Source organism: Gallinula chloropus (assembly GCF_964237585.1).
Source record: "Gallinula chloropus genome assembly, chromosome: Z".
In the NCBI taxonomy this organism is placed as follows: domain Eukaryota; kingdom Metazoa; phylum Chordata; class Aves; order Gruiformes; family Rallidae; genus Gallinula; species Gallinula chloropus.
The window spans coordinates 50,020,013-50,044,155 of NC_140089.1; the positions used below are offsets into that span (position 1 = coordinate 50,020,013).

Sequence of the window (24,143 nt, forward strand, 5' to 3'; positions counted from 1 at the left end):
CTTTAGAACCAACAAAAAGCTAAAAATCAACATCCATGATACTGGTAGAGTTGGAAGCTATGGTTGGTGTTTTAAAATGCTTTAGAACCAACAAAAAGCTAAAATCAATGTCCATGACACTGGTAGAGGCCAATGTGTGCATGCCACTAAAGGCACCGTCGGACCAGCCTGGTAAAGGGCATCATCAGAGCAGAACAGCAACTTTTCACTGGAGTAATTACAAACGTTGAACAATGAGCCATCACTTCTCTCGTCATGAGCACAGAAAGCAGTCACCAAGGCAAAGTGGGGTCACAGGGAAGAAGATACAGGAACTCACATAAACCTGTAAGACAGAAAACATACAGTAAACAGTTTTGAACATTTGAACATCACTTGCCTACTTAACACTGTTATTCACTGATTTAAGACCACGCATATTATGCTTAAATGGACAGACACATTGCAAAAATGGTACCCTAACCATATCACTAAATCCTTCTGTAACTTCTTGTATGGCTAACTTCACTTGCAAAGTTATGACTGAGATACTATCTTAGATACCTTTAGGTATAAATCAGGCTTACAGACAGTACCTTTAGGTATAAGCCAGACTAATGCAGTCAGGATAGTCTCTTGTTCATTGTGTAAAAAATTTAACATGCTTTACTATACTGAATATTTATTCAGAAATGCATCTTAAAATTTGGCATCATAAAGACACAGCTTTATAGGGAGCTAATTATGAAGCAGTATGATTGTTTTCCCTACTACTCTGGCAGTACCTAAGAAGCAGAGTGCAATACTTACGGGAAAGGTCTCCCCAAGGTTATCCAGCCTTTGTATCTACAAGCTGCATCTGAACATTTGCAGACATGCCACCTCCATAGCCTCCCTTGGACTGCATTTGGTTCTGAATTGAGCTGACCTGGATACAGAAGGGAAGAGGAGACAGAGAGAACAAGGCAGGCAGTTAGTCAACTATGGTACCTTCTTGATTCTAATTTCATTTCTTGTTTAGGTTTCACTTTCAAATGCTCCTTTCCCATGAAAGCTACAATAGCTTTTTGCAGGAGGACACGTGCAGCAGCGGCTTGCTGAAATTTTCACTTCTTCAAGAAGCTCAGCAGAAGAATGGACGAACTGGCACTGAGCCAGAAATTTTTCCTCTCTCCCCAGAAAACTGAGTGCTTTAGGATTTCACTGTCCTGCTAGGTTACTCAAAAGAGATAAAATTTCTTAGTAGTATCCAACTCCACTCTATCAGACAAGCTAGAATTCATCTTGTTATATGGAAAACATTCTTGACAAACCGAAGAACAAACCAGGTTCTATGATAAAACAGGGAAGTTGACAGCTTACAAAAATAATAGACAACTTACAAGATACATGGATAGTAGCTGTGCTGTATGGCTAACTTCAGATAATTGAAAAGGAAATTTCTAAACCAGCTTTTGCTTTGTGGAATGTTTTTTATTTCTGCATTTACATAACAGCATTCACTACTTTCCTTATTTGCTACCATTCCTTTAAATGGCAGGACATTTAAGTCATGTCTATCAACTTAAAAGAGCAGCTGATGGAACTGGGGTTGTTTAACCTGGAGAAGAGAAGGCTGAGGGGAGACCTTATCACTGCCTACAACTACCTGAAGGGAGGCTGTAGAGAGGTGGAGGTTGGGCTCTTTGTCCAAGTGACAGGTGATTGGACAAGGGGGAATGGCCTCAAGCTGCACCAGGGCAGGTTCGGATTAGACATCAGGAAAAAGTTCTTCACCAAAAGGGTCATCGGGCACTGGAACAGGCTGCCCAGGTTGAGTCACCAACCCTGGATGTGTTTAAAAGATGGATAGATGAGGTGCTTAGGGATATGGTTTAGTAGAGGACAAGTATGGTTGGACTCAATGATCCCAAAGGTCTTTTCCAACCTGGTGATTCTGTGATTCTATAACTTCCCTGGAAATAGCTTATCTGGTTACTTTTAGCCTGATGCAAACAAGTACATAAATAATACACACACGAACATACAGACATGCACATCCCTCTATGGCTTTCACTGCCTTTATCAACAAAACCCAAGGGAATCCATAGTTCTTTCCTGCTTGTGTTGCCTGAGGCAAAATCATCATCTCCAAGTGCTTGCAGGAAGGCAACTCCAACCTCAAAAGCTTTGACCTTTTTCTCTTTGCACCCAAGAGCATACACAACAAGTACATAACGAGCACAAAACAAATTCAACTTGCAGCAAAGCCGGTGCCTGCAGGGCATCGCTTCCAACTATTACATGCACTCTCCTTCATAGAGATCTCAAAACATCACTAGAAAGCTGGTTTAAAACATCACTGAAGAACTATTTCCAAGTAGTCTGCTTTGTATTTCCCACATACAAAGACAAAAGTAGCATAATCTTTTCCACAGCAAAGCAAAATACACGTACACACATACACAATGAATCAGCACACATTCTCACACATTGTTTCTCAAAACAATGTGAAAAAAGAGCATGTTTTAGAATGCTTATTGTCAATAGTAGGGCATATTGCAGTGCTGTGCAAATGATCTGATTTTTTATGTATTTAAACAGCGCAGGGTAAAACCATACTCTACCTTGGGGCTTTGTTCAAGAGATGCAGTAGCAGCAAAGCAATATTACATTCACATTTTTCTTCAGGAAAAAGTGTTCAGAGCCAATACTCTAAAAGGTCTGACATCAGAGAGTACTGACTTGGTAATGAAGTGTGGAGAAGTGCAACCACATCCATGTGGTGGTATTTAAAAACTTCAACATTACACCAAGCTTGTCATCTTCTGTTGCTCGTTGGACAAAAGAAGTTTGTACATAATCCTTTTTTCCTCAGAAAATAATTAACCTACATGTAAATATTCACAAGCATGAGCTGAGGATGTCATTAATTTCAACTGAATAAATCCTGCCTCCAGTGAAAAAGAAACAGGAAAAAATATTTCCAGGCCATGTCACCTTCCAGTCTGACAACTTGCCTGCATGACTTGAAAATTTTTGAGAATAGCAAATCAACACAAATTGCAAGGCTGAAGTGTAATTTTCTGAATGCTTCTTCTAAAGGTTAGAGTAATTTCTCTGGTACTTGAGTCATAGAGAGAGATGTTTTTCTTAGTGGCTAACAAAGTACCAGTCTAAAATGCAGAGGGGCTGTAAACACCTAGAGCAGTGGGAAAGCAGTGAATTAAACTTGACTGCTTTAACAGTTCAGTGGCTATTTTGTGTACCCAAACTTATACAGGAGGCACACAGTGTTAAAAGCAGTGAGGAAAAAGCAAGTCTAAAAATTTTAGTGAAATACGGTGATCTTCCTGAAGCATCTTCCTTTGGAGGCAGTCTGAGCTACAAGCAGCAGGAAATGCACTTTTTCTTTCCTAAAGATGCCATAACCTTCCTTTGATGATACACCACAGCAAAGTTATTCTCCCTTGTGTCTAATTTAGAAAGGATAAGGATTTTAAGATTATGGAAGGGGAAGAGAACTGCACCAATTAAAGATCATACAATCTGTTGTGCCACTTATTCTACCTCACTAATTTCTTTCTTTCCTTTTCTTTCCCTCCTTTTCTTCCCCTCTTTTTCTTCATTAAGAAATAGGTCCCTGAGATGGTCTTTGACAAGGAAAACAAGGGAAAACTAAGAAAAGGACAGAGCACAGGAAGTCACAGACTAAACTGTGAATATGAAGCAGAAGAAAGTGAGATATTTCACTATGGAATATGAAGGTAAAATAAGAAAGTGATAGGGGTGAGAAAGAAACTGCACAGAGGGCTCCTCCTGTTTAAGTTGTACCTTTGACAAAGGAGCAAGGTGCTCTACAGGGAAGACAAAAATATTTCAATAGTCAGAAAACTTATGTACTCAGATTGTAAGGATGCATAATGAAGAACAATGCTGATGAAAGCAGGCATGTAGCATCTAGCAGGTGAAAAGCCCAATGCATATTGGAAAAGCTACTAAAACTGCAGGTCTTCCCAAGGCATTCAGAGGAGAAAAGGCATAAGGAGGTTCACAGAAGAGTGTAATGACCATATTATAAAGGAAATTAAACAGCAGAAAAATTTGTGGAGATTCTAGCAGTGTAATCTTGGAATTCACCCTGCAAAGAATACTACTACAGGGTGTGACCACAGCAAAGGCAGGAAAATAAGCAGTGGGAAAAAGTAGAGATCTGTGATTCTTGAGAGGAAATAAAAGGATCATTTTTTTGCATGCAGATCCATTCTATCAGAGAAAAGAAAAATCACTCTGGAGACTGATGCAGCACATTATCAAAAAAAAAGTGAGAAAAAAAGATATAAGCTAATTGCAAGCATTCAAAATTTAAAAGTTGACACAGAGAGACAGTAATGATTACCTACTATCTGGAGACAAAAATAAGCAGGGTGGAGCCTGAGGTGAAAGAGCAAAGCTTCAGGCAGTCACCACAAACCTCACATGAGACAGTTCAGCTGCGAGAATGAGAAAGGTTCTCACTGGTGGGACAAGTAGCATTTGAAAAGCAAAAAGCCATGCTTTAAAAACCAAACCCCTACTCATAGTCACTCTATTATTTCAATTTATAAAGGCTCTAAATATTAATATATTGCATTAAGCAATATTAAGCTTTAACTGAATTTTATCCAGTTGAAGCTGTGTTTGTCCATTTTAACTCGCTTAAAGGTGGTTAAGTAGAAATCACTTCCAAGTTATTATGTTGTTTCCATGAAATATATCGTTTGCCATGTCAGATTTCTAACTTTGCCCTTCCCCACTACATAGTGAGTCACAAAAGCTTTTGTCTGATTTCAGTAATCTCGAAACTACAAATAGCCTCGCCTGTCTACATTAAAACAGTCTTTCTTTAACAGATCTGCTCTCTACTCTTACACCTGACACATTCTTTCTCCCCCTTTGTCAGGAAGTGTATTTCATCATTTTAATCTCAAAACATTTTTTCTTCTTTAAAGAAGGTTATTAAGGTCAGGAAATATTTTTCATCATTATCCACACACAACCCTTTTCTAGGCTGTATATTACTGACCTTAAAAACAGATTGACATTTCACATAAATACAAAGCTGTAAAAGAAATCTATTCATAAGCTGATTCTCAGTATCTATCCAAGCCTCTTGTTTTTCACTATCAGAGAGATAAAAATATTTATAGCTCTTATCACCTACAGGAAGCCACAAAACTTTGCTTGTGACATTGTTGCTTGCTCTGGAAATAATTCACACTGCAGATATGCTTACAGACTATTGAAAAACCTCAACCAGGATGCCTAAAAGTATTTGTGTGCACCAAAACCAAAAGTAAGTTAGAGGAGTCTTACATGAACTATATATAAAATAGCCTAGGGCATTTAAGGTAAGAATTCTAGTCAATTGTAAGACACTTCTAAAGTATTTTATCCAAAATGGTATATTTTCAAACATACCTCTACTTCAGTTCATACATGCCATCAGAACAAATTTTTTAAAGATGTTCTACACATACCCTGTACAACGTCCATAGCATCCACACGATGTATTTTCAATAAATATAGCAACTAAAAGAATTCTATTGCATAATCTCAAGTGTGTTCAGGACTCAGAATTAAGATGCTAGCAGGTTGTTCTTCAACTTTATAGATTCCTTCTTATAGCTGAAAGACTTGTTGCTTCAGCCACAAAATACATATACAGCGTTCCTGTATGCTGAGATGCAGTATTCTTCATCTGCTCATGCTTACCGAGTTCATCCCACTGAACAGGTCTCCTGATCCTACATGAGCCGTGTGAACAAAGTTTGTTGGTTCCCCAATCATACTTCTGTCGATCCGCCGTCGCCTTTTCTGAAAGGAAGGCAAAGAAACCACCTGAGCCACTGGAAAGGCAACATCGACATCAGCATGTGTCATAAAAGTCAACTGTCCATGGGATATCTCACAGACTGTGAGATACTTCTACAGAATCAAAAGCCAGAGTCCAGGTTACACTGGTAATTGGCAATACTGTCCTTTGTTTCTTCTGGGAGGATCTATAGCAGAACATAGCACTGATACCACTCCCGAGATTTAGGCCAACAAAACATTTATAAATAACCTTACTGTATTCCATGGTTTATTAAATGGTACTTGCAATATTTCATACAGTAACTTCTGCCTACATTTGTATTTAAACCATGATGTGACAGATCAAATTTAAGGCTTAGTCATTCAAAACAAGAACTGAGGATCAAAGAGCATTTCATAGTGGTCTATGAAACCACTAACGTAGAGAATTCCTAATTCGCATGCCATGGGAACTTAGGCCCCTATTTGTAATATATTTCATGGTGATGTTCAGGACAATGCCTTGAGTTTGGCCAGGGTTAGTCACAGGTGTAACTTTTACTGAACCCCATGTACTCAGATAACTTCCAGTCTGCGTGGTTGTAGACTGTAAACTGAAGGGGTGCAGTGAGACAGGAAGGCAGAATGTCAGATTAGGAACTCCCAATCCCTGTGCTGTCATACATAAGGTAACAGTTGCTTTAACTCTGCCTCCTCTCTCTCTCTGAGTCACAGCTTCATTTTATATTAGTGTAATAACACAGATGAAAGACTGGAGGCAGTAAGGACTTCCTCTAAGGAAAGCTGCTTTTGGAGGAGTATTGCCTCTAAAGCGACAAAACAAGAAAAGCCCTATTCTCGTTTCTTAGGCCAGAGCCAGGGACCTTACACAAAACAAACCACACAGGGTACAATCACCACATGCCTGTATCCTATCTTTGAAAAGGATAACACAAGAACAATGGCCATGATGGTATAAATCTCAGTGTAAGAGTTTCCCATTATCTTAAAGTCCGCTCAGTCTCACTTTTCAAAGGGATCCTATTTCTGATCTGCAGTAAGATCGTAGGACCACCCAGACTGGAGATGCAAAGGTACATGCCTCAGGAGCAGGCTAGCTGCTACTGAAACACAGCTACAGGTTAAATCTTTATGAATCAGAGCCTGTAACTATTGAGAATACATCACGGGGTTTTGCCAACAAGTGCAAAACATTTAATCCTTTACCATACCTTTTCCCTCTTACTAAAATAGATTTCAGTTGTTTTCAATACCTTACCGAATCATGTTAATAGCTGGGGTGAGAAGAAAAACATAAAATCTCCCAGAGACACAAAATCAAAACAAACTAATCTATGGAAAAATTATTAACGAATGCTCTACTCCTCCCAACAATTTGACAAGATCAACCAAATAAAATAAGCACAGTTATAAAAAAAAATCTTCATGTAGTTTGAGGACTTTCATAGAGAAAATGTTTATGGAAATTAACTGAGATGTCTCAATTATAGAAAACATTCATAAAGCCACAACAGAATCTATTGCCACGTCCCACTAATGCATTAATATTTCACTTTAGAAGCAAAGTTCACTTATACTTACACCAAACTATTTTCAGCATGGTAGCAGCTAGTAAAGCATATGTGACTGACATGGGGGGAGAGATCCCATACAGGTTTGTATTCCCACTAGCAGAGAACTGCTCATCTGATGTGTTCAGGATGAGGAGCATCTTCACCAGGTATGATAACTATTTAAAACATGCAGTGCTGCTCTTACATGATACAGGATTGCAATATGCTGTGAGACTGGCAGTGAAAGAAGCTCTAGAAAGCTGTACAAAACACTGAACTCCAATTAAAAGTCTGTTTCAGGTCTGCAGTAATTGTCCCTCTCCCCTTTTTAGAGAGTAACAGCCAGAGTAAAGTTCATTTGTATGCCTAAACAGTACAACCTTGATTTCTTGGGTTCTGTAGAATTTTGAAATGCAGAGAAAATGCAGACAGTCTCCAAACTTAAGGAATTTTGTTTGCTTTGCAAAACACAAAACTCTTTGGGCAACTCAACTAATTTTCCTCCATTACTTGTTGCTAATATCACTGGCATGTCAGTAACCGAATCATGTGCTGGATCATGTGAACAACTGCATATGATTTTCTCTTAATCATCAGCTTGTCAAACAGTAACCACTGGTTACAGTGAATCGCCATCAAACCCTGTTTCTTATCTAAAGCAAGTTTCTTATCAGAGGCCATCAGCCAGTTATACCCTGGCATGTGCCCACTGCTGTGATCTCCCTGAAGCAATGGAATACTATTTAAACGCTCTGCTACGTTAAAAGACCACAAAGTAGTTTGATCAGAGCAAATCAAACATTGTATTTCTTGCTGCAGGAGCACTCAGTTTACATATCCAATCCCCCCCCTCCTCCCCTGGACCCCTGCCCTGTCCCAAGCCACTTCCCCCTTTAGTAAGGGGGCAAGAGGAAAAAGGAACACAACAGAGGTGAGATAAAAGCAAGTGGAGTAAGAAATGTCATCGCTTAATGGCTTTACTGAATATGTTCCCTTGACAAAAATCTGCAGCATTTAGATTTGGAAGTACACACCAGGTAATCTTTGCACCACAAAAATAACAAATAATCTTTTAACTGAAGGAGAAGAGACACAGGTTTGTGTGTAACATGTCTGAGGGGAATGAAAGCAGTCTGAGGATCCATTTCAGCAGCTCTCCTTTGAACAGTAGATGCAACAAAACTGGGTGCAACAAAACTGGATCACATTTCAGTTACCATAGTAATGAAGTAAGGAATTGATACATGTCTTCTATTCTTAATCTGCGAGCAAAACTTTGCACCCACACAGGGTAGCATCTCTTTCAAAGTACAGGATCAGAATTCAGAAAGCCACTAACAGTTGCATCATATGAAAATTATCTTAAACCTGCAAGTTGCTGAAACTACTGGGTTTGCATAGCAAGGGTGTGGTAGCTACAGGGAGGGCGACAGGCACAGCTTCTGCAAGAAGCTGCTAGAACCTTCCTCGTGTTTGACAGAGCCAGTACCAGCTGACTCCAAGATGGACCCACAGCAGGCCAAGGCTGAGCCCATAAGCAATGGCAGCAGTGCCTCTGGGATGACATAGTTAAGAAAGGGGAGAAAACCCTGTGCAACACCAAGAGCTATTACAGCCAGAGAGCAGAGTGAGAACATGTGAGAGAAACAGTTCTGCAAGCACCAAAGTCAGTGAAGGAGCAGGGGGAGGAGGTGCTCCAGGTGCTGGAGCAGAGACTGCCCTGCAGCCTGTGGAGAAGACCATGGTGAGGTAGGACGTCCCCCTGCAACCCATGGAGGTTACTGGTGGAGCAGATACCCTGCTGCAGCCCATGGAAGACCCCATGCCAGCGCAGGTGGAGACACATGAAGGACACTCTATGCCCCAGTGGGAAGCCTGCACTGGAGCAAGCTCCTGGCAGAATCTGTGGAGTCATGGAGAGAGGAGACCATGCCAGAGCAGGTTTGCTGTCAGGAGCTGTGAGCCCATGGGGCACTCGCGCTGTAGTGGTCTGGTCCAGAAGGTCTCCACTACAAGGAAGAGAGCCACACTGGAGCAGTTTGTGAAAAACTGCAGCCCACATCAAGGACTCAGGTTGGAGAATTTCACAGAGAAAACTGTCTCCCATGGGAGGGATCCCACGCTGGAGCAGAAGTGTGTGAGGAGGTGAGGAGTCCTCCCCCTGAGAAGCAAGGAGCTGCAGAGACAGTGTGTGATGAACTGACCACAAACTCAACCGCCCCCTCCACGGTGACTGAGGGAATGGAGATAGGGAAAATCAGGACCTAAGTTGAGCTCAGGAAGAAGGGAGGGGTGGGGAGAGGTGTTTTGAAGATTTGGTTTACTGCTCATTACTCTTCTCTGATTTGATTGGTAATAAATTAGACTAATTTTCCTCAAGTCAAGACTGTTTTGCCTCTGACAGTAATCGGTGAGTGACCTCTCCCCACCTTTGTATCAACCCACAAACCTTTTGTTCTATTTCCTCTCCCCTGTCCAGCTGTGGAGGGCAGTGATTGAGCAGCTTTGGTCAGCACCTGGCCTCCAGCCAGGCCTAAACCACCATAACCGTTTCACACTTCTATTAAAAAAAAACAACAAACAACTAAAAACTAATTATAAAATATTATTTAAAGGAAAAACTTTGGAATTTTTTCTCCTTTTTATGGTTATGCATCTCATTTGCCCTTCAGGACTGGCCCTCTCAAAAAAAGACAAGACTACAGAGTAACATGAAGGTCTGAAATATACCAGAAAATATGTGAGTAATGTCACTTACATCCCAGCAGGTTGGTAATTATTTTTCTAGAAGCTGCTAAATTAGAAGTCAAAGTATATCACACAAAGGTATCCCATAGTCAAATTCCAATCTACATATGCTGGGGATCATGGAATCACAGACTGACTTGGGCTGGAAAAGATCTTTAAGATCATCAAGACCAATCAACCTAACATTGCCAAGTCCACCACTAACCCATGGTCCTAAGCACCATGTCTACACATCTTATTTAAGTATCTCCAGGAAAGGTGACTCAACTACTTCCCTGGGCAGCCTGTTCCAGTGATAGACAACCCTTCCGGTGAACAGAATCTTCCTTATATTCAATCTAAACCTCCCCTGGTGCAACCTAAGGCCATTTTTTCCTCTTCCTGTCACTTGTTACTTGGGAGAACAGACTGACATCCACCTGGCTACAACCTCCTTTCAGGTAGTTGTAGAGAGCAATATGGCCTCACCTCAGCCTGCCTTTCTCCAGGCTAAACAACCCCAGTTCCTTCAGCCACCCCTCATAAGACTTGTGCTCTAGACCATCCAGCAGCTTATCGCCCTTCTCTGGACATGCTCCAGCACCTCAAGAGTCTTCCTTTTAGTGAGGGGCACAAACCAAACACAGTACTGGAGGTCTGGCCTCACCAGTGGCCAAAATTTTGGCCAATTCTGTGAAAGATTATAAAAAAAAATCTTTCTACAGATAAATCAACAGCAAAAGGAGGGGGACCAAGAAAAATCTCCAGCCTTTACTGGACACAGGCGGAACAACAGCAACAAAGGGTAAGTCTGAGGTACGTAATTCCTTCTTTGCCTCATTCTTTAATTATAAGGGAAGATGTTCCCTGGGTATTCAGCTTCATGAGCCAGAAGACAGGGAGGGAGAGCAGATCCATGAAGAAATGGTTAGAGACCTGCTTGGCTAATTAGACATACACAAGTATATGGGGCCAGACCGGGTACATCTGAGGATATTCATTTATATGGATTTATACACCAGATTTATACGGAGGCTCAAAGCTATGTTTTTTGACATTCTTTCACAAGGTTGTGAGTGTTCCACAAATAACCCTCAAATAGCAATGCTTTTTGTGGAGAACTTCTGTTACTATTTGTTCTAGTGTTAATTTCAGGCTAACCCAATGAAAAACACAGGCTCTTTTAATCATCTGGTTTACTCTTTGGGATTTTCACCACCAATTAAGATAGGTGTTTTATAACTTCTCCCAGAGGACAAAGTGATCTATTAAATTTTTCAATGATACAACTCTCCGTTGAAATAGAGCTGATTGCTAGCTTTGTATTCAAGAACTGAGCTGAAACTTCAACAGCCATGCAGGCCCAAGATAAAACCAAAGTAGAAATCTAAGGAAATCGTTTAATCAAAGGTAAGATAGGAAACCATTTCAAGATAGGACTGACAGGTTAAATACTCATTTTACTTTCCTTTTTTGATCTCTCCTACTTTCTATATGTCCTCTGAAATAAGCACCACCAGCAGAGTCCCTATGCTGTGTCATCCAGCTGATCCTCTGCACACACAGAGGAAGAGATAAGTACTTGCTCAGAACAGGAACTATCACATCCACTCTGCAGAGGTAGCTTTCCATCCTCCCACACACATGCTGTTCTGCTCCCAAAATAGTCCGATGTGCATAGGATGGCTGTCTGTCTCAACACAAGCTGTAGTCTGAGTGACATATGGTGACCAACCCTTCAAAATCACCTAAAAAAGGTCTTAAAGAATGTTGTTCACTAAACCCTATATAAAGGGGCTACAAGGGCAAGGGTGTCACTTGTATTTGGTTTTGTGCATTAAATGTTTAAGACCCACTTCTCCACATTTTCCTCCCTAGAGAGATTCATGTTAAAACCAACAAATAGCACATACATATATAAAGCTGGAATGCTATTACACTCCCATTTCTAGAAACTGCATCGTTACGTGGCACACTAGCACTGTGAAAGCAGTAACTGGGTGTACAGGATCACCACATGAACAGTATGAAATGTCTGAGGAAGAAAAGGCCATATGCCTCCTAAACCTGTCCCTGAATACTGCAGAACTTTCCAATTTTTAAAACTTTTTAAACCCATGAGCTTTCAACTGCCGATCCCAACGTTTATACAATCTGCAAATACTACATGGAAGTTGATTAAATGAATGAGACACTATCCACAGTAATGTTGACATTCTAGTGAAGCATCAGAACATGTTTAAAGTTTTAACGTCTATTTTAATTTTTGAACCATAAAATGACACTGACTATACTGAACTGCAGAACACCAGCTATTCTCTTAAGCAAGAATGAAGAACTAGGACTTGAAGTTTCAAATGCCTTATGCCAAGAGGTCTACCATACAAAAGAAACAAGGAAACATAACTAAGGGACTATGGAACATAAACTAAAATCTTAACCACTCCCTCCTAACCACCACCTAAGTGGCAAAACAAGGAGCAAATCTGATGGCTTTCTGAACTAGCAGTTCCACTTGTATTTAGAAAAAGATAAAAGTAAAGGGAAAATGAAAGAATCTAAAATGGTATAGAAGCTGGATTTTAACTACAACTTCACATTAAATTTATCTCTTTTCTCAATAAATAAACAAATCCTCAAACTGTATGGCACGTATTATCCTAAACAGCTCCTTTGTTTTCAACAAATTCCGCACCTTCTTGAATCTTTTGAGATGTATGCTTTTTGATCTGTTTACACGGTATTCCATTATATTATGATGGTGTTATTTATCACATTGCTTCCTCTGGAAACATCAAAGTAAAAAGGAGTTACAACCCACGTAAGGGAAACAGGAACAGCCACCCCATCTTCTTACCATGCTGTGAAAAATAACTCACATTCGAAATGTGATCCCACTAGTTGATGTGGAAAGGATGATATTACACACAAAATAAAAGACAATACAACAAGCATCAAAGACAATTTAGCTAAGCATGGCCCAGTAGACATTTCAGGCATACTTAGATACCAAGCCCACACATAGCATTGCTACAAGCATCTCTGGAAGAGCACTCTACCAGCAACTCTTAAGAAATGTTCTAATCAACAGCTGTGTGTAGACTTAGAATAGCTTTCAGCTCAAATTTTGACATCTTCAGAATATTATCTGATATAGAGCAGCAACACAAAGGCCTGTACTCAAATTTAATTATTCAGAATTTACTGCCACACAAGTAGAATCAACAGCACATCACACAATCGTTTTTATAGGTAACTTTGGCTGCTCTTAATATCCACGAAAATCTTTCTACTCAACTATTCAATTTCTGTGGCAAGCCTATTCCTCCTTCTGCATTAAGTTATCAATAATAAATTTATTACTGTGTGAGCAGAATTTCTGTTACTGTATAGTGTACTTGCATACTTTTTGAAAGCATTCCTTCAAGTCTAGTACCAGCAATTCTAAAGTTGGTATTAGAGTAGCCACCCACAACTGCTGTCCTGAAGAGACATCGGCACCTAACATTCTTCCCAGTAGCTTCCAGGCTTTACACTAAGGGGAGCTGCATGCTACATCAAAATAATTTAGGACAATAACAGATGCATCAACATGAAAGGTCTCACTTTTAGTAAGTAGAATCCAAGCTGTCTGCCATGGAATTAGTAAAACAACAGTTCTCACTTTACAGTTACTCTACAGAGAGCTTCTCAGGGCCTCTAACCTTTCACTTCAGATGTATGGCAATAGTGTTTTAGAAATGTTTTTGAAAATCAAAAGGCCCTGGAATTTGCCCCACAACCCCTTCTTCACTGCCTGCTGGAAGGAAGCACATGCAGGCACAGACAGCAAGAATAATTTTCATTCTTCCAGGTGACTGGCATGTACTGCCCACCTCATACTGACTTTTCAGGAGTCCTGTCTGCCTCCAGTCCTTGCTCTTCTCTGTTACAGCAACTTTATTTTCTGTCCCGGTCCTCTAAAGGTACTGGTCAACTGTCTCATTTCACAGCCATCCAGGCAGGAATTTTCCCCAAATACTGATGGTGTTCCTTACAGGCAAGAACAAATGATTTACAAATTATGTTGATAAAGGATCCCAAAGGCTGCGTAGCTAAAAGATAATAGAGTAGTATTAAGAAATCCTGGCACTTTAAGCTTCTGGCTATTCTCTCACATTTCTTTGTCCTAAATAACCTGTAGCAGCTATGTTAAAGTCCTCCTGAAAAGGGAAAGAAAAAAAAAAGGAACTGCTATAGCTCTTCAGCAGATTAAAAAGTCTGTCTTCATAAAAAGTAGAAAAGTAGTATACTTGGTTTATACTCCAGCTGCTTTTATGCAAAGCCAAACATAACAGCTTCAGAAGTGACCCTAGTTCTATGATACAATTCTAGACAATTTTAAACAAATTTGTAAGCTTTAAAGTGTTAGTTTTAACATACTGAAAATGCAGTAAAATTTACATACACTTTATGAATCTAATATTCTTCTAAAAACAAGGGCAAAAAAATTCCCCACTAAAAACAGCAAAAAGGGGTTTTGTTTTCTTGCTTACAAAGCTAAGAATCAGAAAGTAGAAAGCCCCATGAATTATCAAGATACTCTACATTCCTTCACTGGGACCACTAGGGAGAAAACCTGACAAATGCAAACCTTTCTGCACTTCACAATTGTTTCCCTGCAGGCTTCACTTCAGACCACTCTTCTGTGTTGTGAAACTGAATAGTTACAACAGTAGTTATTTTTTGTTTAAAAACTACGTCAAATAAAGTTGCATAAAACAGTCTAAAATTTAGGTGTGGTTGTTTATCTGAGGAACAGTAACAGCATGAACTGTTCCAGGTTAGTGCATCCTGCAGCATTTCATGCCTTACACATTGCAAACAGCATCTGCTGTCTTTGGTCATAACTAATAATTTGTAAGCAATATTCACCCCTGCAATGCCTGCAGAGGGAATATTGCTAAGAGCCCAAGTTGAATTCTATTCCTTCTTGGGCACAACTAAATTATTTATTAAATTCCAGCAAGCTGAAGCAAAGGGATTACTTGCAGAAAATTTACTGCACCAGTGTGGGAAAAAGATTCAGCTTGACTCTGAACCCAGAATGGGTTTGCAGACCTGGCAACTGCAAGTTTTCTTCTTACATAAAGTAGAGAGAGATAAGATTGATGTAAACTCTTCTGTTCACTCTGACTAAACATAAATTACTATTGACGCTAGGGTGAAGTTCAGGGAGACTGTGAAAGAGGCAAAGGTACTGCAGAATGTCATCTTGGTGACATGAAGCATGCTACCACCGAGACAAATTTTACTGTCTTCAAAGGATGATCAAGATATCCTCACATTGGTAAAATATTATGGCAGATGTTATGAAGTAGTTACTTCACATGTGTATTGTGTACTTCAGGAGCTCACTGTGTATTATATCCTTTTTAGATATGGAAAAGATGTTTGCAATGAGCACCACATGAGTAGTTAAGTATAAAAAAAGACAACATGTAATCTATAATTAACATAATCCATTCTAAAATCTGGCTAGAATAATTTTTTGTCTTTAACGTTTAAGGTGTGCTTAAAAAAATTACAGTTATCCACATGCCCCATTAAAACCTACTACTAAACCTTCCTCTAAACATTGAAGAGGTTTTTTGTTAATTACTATTATTTGGTAGTGCTTTTTTAAGATCTCAGCACAGTTAGCAGGATCCCAGGCAAGCACCCAGAAAAATACTCTGGCAACTGCTGTAATTCAGCAGATTATTCCCTACACACAGAGAAAAATACAAGCCACCAAAATCCAACCCATCAGAAACATACTTCAACAATCAGGGAAACCAGGAACTATAACTTGTGGTAGTACATGCCTTTGATATGCAGGCAAGTACTAAGTGTGGCAGCCTGAAAAAAAAAACCCTAACTTTCTTTAACCACTAAATCAGCTAACACACTAGTCAGTTTCTTGCCAGATTTGAATCTAGGTGTGGATGTATTAAAATGTGTAGAATTCCTCTTGATTATTTTCTCTGTGTAAGATCATTACTTCTTTTTATAATGGAAATGTTAGCATTTTATTCCTGAGTTAAAAGGAGCATCTGAATCTCACCGACCTGAGATAGGTGCATGTTTTATTTCTTTAGGGGTGGGGCCATACAAAGAGTTCTTGATTACATCTTTCTAGTCTTCCAGCAGTCAGTTAACACTGTTTTCATCATGGCCACTTCAATCACTTTAATTCCCAGCTGAACACAGCCAAATGGGCTTTCTTTAGCTAATTCCTGATAGCATCAGTTTTTCAGTTCACAAAATTGCTAAAGCACCCTCTAAGGCAAGTTTTATGCAAATACACATAATGAGGCAAAAATGAACAACTAGTTTATGAAACTTTTTGAAAACCCTGATGTGACATCACCTCTAAAATTCTATCATTCTGGAGAAACCCCCGGGTAACATCTATTCAGCTTCCTCCATTTTATTCAAATCCAGCTCATTTCTCTCTACCCACACCATCCATTTTTCTGTTCTTTCCTCACTTCAGGTCGGAGGCTCTGAAGCCACTGATGGACTACAATATAGCTCCCCCAATAACACACCTGACATCTTCCAGCTGTAAAAAATGTGTAACAATGCTTACATCTCAAGTGAGTCAGGCCTGAGCTGCAAGAAAACTGAACTCAGAATCAGTGGTGTAACTTGGAGGTTTCAGTGGAGGCAAGACTTTGATCTTGTGCTTAAAGAAAGACTTGTACTTAAAGCACCGAATAAGGCAAGATATTCTGAGACTGAACTGAATTTAAAATTGCAAGGAGAGAGATAATGTAGCCTACAAGTATTAAAAGAATTCCATGCACACCTCTCTGCTGATGCCAGGTTGCTCTCAGAGCATGACTTGTCAATAAATGACGAGGTGCCACAGTTATCTGCATGAGAACACACAAGGAAAGATGCTATCTTACCTCAGCTACAGTTCTCTTGAGGGTACACCCAAGTAGTTAAAAAAACTTCTGAAAGTACTTTAAAAGCAAAACTAAAACCAATGGGCTAGGAGAGGCATTATTTCCTGAATCTGCAGCAGAGTGTGCTTCACATCTTCAGGTTTTCTGCCCAACCTCGCTTCCCTATTCTCCTCACGCTGCAGCAGGGTATTAAGCCAGAATTACAGAAGTCAGCATTTTAGAGCAATCAGCTAAGCCACTCTGAAGATGAAAGTGAGGTAATTATTGCAAATGATTATGTATCAAAGTCTGTTGCTCAATGGGTACCTTGTAATTTCAGGATCTCTGAGAATACATGAAGAATAGCTATAGTGTCATTCAGTGGGAATATTATCATGCATGTCTCTCATCTGTGTCATGACAAGAACTGCAGAACCAAAGGAACAGTATGAAAAATGAAAACTTTCATAATGGTGAAATGTTAATTCTGATAATTAAAAGTGTAACTGCAGGCAGAGACCTTCAGCCATTTAAAAATGTATATTTTTGAGTTACATACTGGTCTTAATTATCTCTAACAAAATAACTCAGACTTGTTGCAGAAAAGTTACAATAAAAATACAGAAAGATAGCAGCAGTGGAAACTTCTATTCTCAATAACTCTCTTTTACATCAAAACCAGTTAAAGATAAAAGGCTGAACACTTAGCTTTAGGCCAATGACTCACTTCTCTATTCACTAACACAAAGCATACTTGCAAGACAAGTCAGTGAAGGAGCACACCTCAAACCACGACCAAGTCACCTCTGCCTCTAGGTGTTGGCACACAGAAATGCCCCTAAACCTACATGCTCGCCCATTTCCCTGCTCTGACATGAAAAGCAGAACGGGTAAAAACAGCTGAAATGCCAAGCATCAAAATTAAGGCACACCAAAAACATGAGGTCTTTGCAATGTCAACTTCCATTTAAAAAAAAAACAAACCAAAAAATTTAACTGGCTTTGTTAATTTCAAATGATTCAGCACAGTCTCCAAGAGTGGCTGGAAATCTATGAACTTGTGCTGGACTGGACCGACTCTGCAGCTGACAACTGCTTTTGTCAGCTCTTTTTGTCTGTGACACTGGGTTTTGCTCTTGAAGATGTCTTCTCACTGAAAAGTTCAGAGTTTTAGAAGAAACAAGCAATTCAAGGGCTCTAACATTGATGTCCAGATCAACAAAGAGTACTATCTATTTATTACCCATGTGTAAACAGAAAGCCTGAGCTCTATAGAGCCTGTCAATATTAAAAGCTTCAAATATCTTCACAATGGCAAGATACAACAGAAACCTAGCGTAACTGTTGTTTCCACCCTGCCCCAAGGAGCTATTTTTCATTCCATCACCTAGTATTAAATAAATAGCACTGATACAGCTAAGAGCTCCTTAAAAAAAAATCACAGCCACAATAGAAGATCACACAATATTCAGTTAATTTTCATTCACGTATTTATGCATAAATATAAAATATTGCCTTTTTGTTTTCTTTGTCAACATTTTAATACTTGAACATCGCAGCAGGCATTTTAAGATGTGTGGGGGCTAATTTAAAGGTGAAAGAAAAAAATCTAAAGCAGCTCTATCAGGCTGAAAGCACCACAGACAGATCAGGTGTGAGAAATAAAGGCCAAGCATTTTGCTGCTTATTTAATCCTGCCCCCTTTGATAAGGTGCTACTTCTACCACAGCACTGGATAGGAGAAAGAAGGAATTTGACATGTGAACTCACAGCTCAGTATGAAACTCCAGAGGCCAATTCTGAGGGCTCTCTAGTAGCTACCTTCTACATTTGAGCCTTTCACAGGCCTACTGAATTTGGTAGGCTGAACAAATTTAATGAATAAGAGAGCCCGAATTTCAGTCATTTTAAGACAAAAGCTGTGTTTGCACATCACTGACATACTGAAGGAGGAGCAGTAGCCAACACCTCATTTACTGTGCATGGCTACTGAGGATGACTTATACAACATTTGTTATGCTGTGGGAATGCTCTGTTATCTTTCTTGCATTCAAGTTTCTAAGGGTTGCAGTGGCAGGCATATCCTTAGCTGTATCTGTGACTCCTTCTCTAGGAAAAAAGCTAAAGCTGACAATATTAATCAGTGGTTAATTTCCATAAGTAACCACTCAAGCTCATTTGTATCTTCTGAGGCATTCAGCATTCAGTTCAGCTGATAAATACAGCAGTATGTGCAGGGCTTTTCTGCCTGCATTTTAAGATGGGCCTCCCCAATCTAAATACAGATCTGTCAATCCTCTTTCATATATTAAAAAAAAATGTATCAAGGAAACATCACTTTCTGAGCCACCTTAAACACTTATGGCACAGTATGGCATGCAGCAAAACCCTAACAGCCCTTTGACATAACTCAAAATGCAAATAATCTAAACCAGAGAGAAGCAACAAAACAGTAACTCGTTAACTAGAAAGGAAGCTCAGAGCAAGGAGGGCACACTTTATTCTTTTATAGAGCTCAAAGGAAACCAAGAGCTCATCCTAGGTGGAGGCACAAACCAGGTGAGAGTGCACCAGATTGTGACCAGAAACTTCTCAGACCGAAAACTAACTTTTTGAGTTAAAAATGGACAGGACACGAAAGAAGAAAAATGTTGAGGAAAATAACAGCTTCTTGGTGTAGGCGACAAGCTCAGCCTAAGAAAGAAACCACGAACATGTTCTCTGAAAATCTGCAGTATAAAAGGCTCTCTAAACTTCTGTTACCAAGCAGTGCATCTGGTAGTTGGAATTTGGCGGAGTTTACTGAAACGCAGCCATGGACAGGATGACAGCTCATAGGAAGAAAGACTCATTTTCTCACTGGAAGTGCAAGATCAGCTTACAGAACCTATAAAGGGTATCATCAGTGGGAGGTGTATGAAACCTGGTGCAATCACACAAAGTGCTACTCTTTTCAAATTGAAAAAAGAAAAAAAAGGTTGGGTCAGATTATTAGATTGAATTCAGGCTGTTTAACTAACAGGAAAATCTGATCTTAGTTATTAAGAGATGCGCATCACCTCACTGGTGTAGTGAAAACAGATATAAATGCAACTAGTTGTCTGAAGAATTCACTATGGCAAAATATATTATCAACTCAAAATTGACAAGGCAAAACTAGAAGTTGATATGACAACACCTTCCCTTGGCTTTTATTTGCATCTACTGTGGTTAAAGACTCAGGAACATGCTTCCTTCAAGTGTATCACTATTTAGTTTTGTTTCCCTGCATACTCAATTTTTTCATTTATCACCTTATTTCAGAGAAGTAGAGAGACACATGTTCAAACATGCCCCTTTCCACAATCTTATAGAGCACACCAAGTGAAATATTTAGCAACCAAAGTAACTTTAAGAGGGAGAGTATAACACTGCCTTCCCAGATGACTTTATTTCACAGCAACAGGGTGCATCCTTTTAGCACTGACAAAAGACAAAAAGCTGAGCTGTGATACATTTCAATAAACAATTAAGCTAACACCTGAATATTGTCTTTTAACTAAGGAACCTCTTAGAAGTGCACTAATATATAACTGCAATATCATTACTGTTCTGCTCTGGGATATGGTAAGTAATGTGTTCTTATTACCATAAAATTTGCAAGTCTGTAAAGACATAGTTAAAAACCATGAAAATGCACTGGAAAGCACCAATATGGAAGTCTGCAAGGCATAGAGTATTGGCAGTAACCTACAAGATGCCTTTGCCTACAGTCCAAATAATAATCTTCTATGAAACAGACTGAAAGTACTGAGTCTATGTATGCACTTTTGATTTTAAGTTCCCTAAGGCAGCAAAGACATGCCATCTGATGATTCTTAATACATTATGCTAGAATTTTGCCAGAAGAAAGCAAGAGAGTTCCTGCATCCTGGATTTCAAGAGAGGAAGAAAACTCCTTAGCTCAATAGAACCTATAAATATCATAGAAACATGCAAATACTAGAAGTTCCAGTGAAGAGGCTAAAAATTTATATCATTATCAATGATATTAAAGGTGTCACAGATATCACTATCTGACAAAACAAATGACATTGATCAGAACAAGTAGCAAATTAAGTAACTTCCTGCTTTCAAGGTCTTTATTCCAAGAGGCTGGGGGCTGTTAGTGTTGCTACAAGGCCACATTAAATCCTTCCACAGACAGAGCAAGCTAAACACAAAGGTGACAGCCGTGACATCATTAGTCATGAAGAAGTTGAGACGCAGGAGGTAAAATGCACATAGAAGAGAAGACACTAATCAGATGGGACATTTGTCCTGAGCAACTGGACTAACCTAACATTGAATGAATGCATGGGTAGGGACAGTCAAGTAGCATTTGCTCAAACTTGCATGTTTCACCTTTCTTTTGCTACAACAGGGCAGGAAGTACCAGTATTTTGGGGCTAAAAACTGCCATGGATTTCAGCATGTAATTCTCTCAAACATGTGATGAGACAATACTGGCAGAGACAAACATCTTCCTTACCACCTGTCTGGTTCATCAGTTTTCTCACTTTGAGAGTATGAGAAAGTACATGTCAGAGAGGAAAAACATCCCTTTACTTATGCAGATATATACACACAGCTGATTAAATACTCCACTTACTGCAGCAATGCACAGCAGAAAAATAGCTGTACAGCACAAGACAGCAAAATGAGCTAACTGCAATGGAACAACCATTACGTGCCTACTGTCAAGTATGCCATGGAAGGGCCTCAACTTTTTTCAGAGAGAAGTCTTGAATTTTGGTGCTTTGTAACAAGCAAGGCTCCCATAACATTTTAAAGGCAGATTTCAGGAACTAGGTCAGTGCTCAGCAATGTTCTATCTGTATCTTTGTTGCAGTTTGGTGTAGCTGGGTACTGGTAGATAACAGGGGGCTGCAGGGATGGCTGCTGCAAGAAGCAGCCAGAAGGTCTCTGCAGGCCCCAGAGAGTAAAAACATCAGCCAATTCAAGGCCAGAGTCACTGCTGACCAAGGCCGAGCCCATCAGCAATGGTCACAGCGCCTCTGGGAATCAGAGGCAGGTGCATTTTGCCACCAGAGAGGAGAGCAAGATAAGAAGATGTGACGAGTTGTGCAGACACCAAGGCCAGGGAGATGGAGAGGGAGGAGGTGTCCCAGGTGCCAGAGAAAATGATGTTCCTGCAGCCTGTGCAGAAACATGGGTGGGCATCTAGCCTCCAGCCAGGCCTAAACCACCACAATCTCAAATTAAGGATGGTTTTAATCTCCTAAGCAAATACACACTATTAGATCAGCAGAAACATACAAGACATACAGGGCTTGTTTCACTTCACTTCTGAAGTGTATTCTCCACCCTTTTCGTGAGTCATGGCTCACAGATCATGACATAATACAAGCTGTATTAACATATATCATATATTTCTTGTGTAGTAACTTCACTGTATCAGAAAGCTCAAGTCACGATTGTATAAGGACTGAACATCAGGATTCTTGTAGACAAAACAGAAAACGCTATTTTCCATCTCAAAGACTTAAGTCATACCTTATTTTTAGTTGAGATATATGTTCCAAAAACTAGGCAAGTAAGTTTGTCACTCTAAGGATGCAGCTAGCATTCTGTAGCTTTGTATTTAAGCTACAGAAGAGGACTGTACTTTCTCAAGTCAGTATCTCAGAATTCATCTTCCCTGACTCTACTTGATGAAGAGCGAGATAAAGTTGCATTCAATTGTTAGAAATGTTAACGGTCACACTTTAATATTTGTGTGCCCAAGGATCAGTTTGGCATTCAGGCTTTCTGCAATGACAACACCTAACACTAGATTATTATTATTTTTTAATCCTTTGGCTTGCCTAAAGCCAGATACTTATGTCTCAGCATATTAATGTGAGTTTACTCTATTCACTCTGGGATTCACCTGGGCGCTGTAACTCTAGGATGTCCTTTAGTAGTAAGTGGGCTCTTTTGCATATAATCAGAAGATGACTTCCTTTTCTATACATTCATTTAGTTTGATCTGGATGCCATAGTACACAATGATTTTTCTCACAGTCTAATAATATTCCTGGTCCACACAGAAAGACCTTCTCCCAACAGCACGTGACTCAGGAACACAGTCCAAAGGTACTGAGTATATGAAACCCAGGAATATTTCTGTACTTTTTCTTTCTTACGTATGCTTTGAAATGTTCTTTAATCTAAATTTTTGCTAAGTACTTTTTCACACAACTGCCATTCCAAATTCTATTTCAAAAGAAGTATGTATGGTATGAACACATCTCATCACTCTCCTAAGGTTTCAGCTAAAATTAAAAAACAACCCCAAACAATAAACAAAACAATCAAGGCTGCAATTCTTAATTCAATTAAGGTGAAGATTATTTTGCTCTGGACTTAACAGAATAATGTCCTTTCTTCCAATCACACCGTAGGCCTTAAACCATATACAAGTTGGCACATCTACAAATCATTTTAGAATGGTAATTTAGGTCCTCCTCACCCTTCCCTTACTTTCCCCTCCTCTTCAAGTCAAACAAATAAAGGCTCTTTCCAAAGACTTTTGATAGATTTGATCTTAAGGACAGGTAAATCTCTGTGTGGGAACCGTCTAGAACAGACTCTTTTTTCCCCCCCACTTAGCCAGGATGCCAATTCCTTAATTCTCACTGAGCCTGGCCAAACAGCACTAATTTAAAAAGCCATGAGAAAAATAGAAAATGTGAACAATGTAGTCAATTATATAAGAACAAAGCATAGTCAATATTCATACTTACAGGCTGAGGCTGTTCTGCAATACAGCAGTTGAAACACAACCAGAACTCACTCATTCTTTACAATCAGAAGTGGGAACACAGACGAAAAGCAGAACTCAACCTTCGTGAATTTGTCTTCAGGTAGCAACTTCTTTAAATAGGTTTATTTATAGAGACTCCAACGTGAAAAAGCTGTTCTTTGTTGCGTTCTTCTCCGAAGGCAAGTCAGTTCCACGACTAAAAACTTGAAGGCAAAAAGTTATCTTTTAAAAAAGATTCTTCTTTCAGAATGTTGGTCCCAGCACCGCAGAAATGTTACGTGGCTTCTTTGGTCCCTAGCGTTACGTGAACCTGAAAACAGAAGTACATTGCATCAAAAAGAAAGAACA

General features: G+C 39.5%; 1 protein-coding gene across 1 annotated transcript; it reads right to left on the minus strand.

Moving 5' to 3' along the window:
• Positions 1-808: 808 nt before the first annotated feature.
• Positions 809-23,882, minus strand: CDC42SE2 (CDC42 small effector 2; the record flags this gene model as incomplete). The annotated part of the gene is made up of 3 exons (XM_084278874.1): positions 23,776-23,882; positions 5,713-5,814; positions 809-907 (listed from the first exon to the last, which is right to left on the minus strand). The coding sequence occupies exons 1-3, from the start codon at positions 23,827-23,829 to the stop codon at positions 809-811; spliced, it is 255 nt and encodes an 84-aa protein (XP_084135000.1). The 5' UTR covers positions 23,830-23,882.
• Positions 23,883-24,143: the final 261 nt, after the last annotated feature.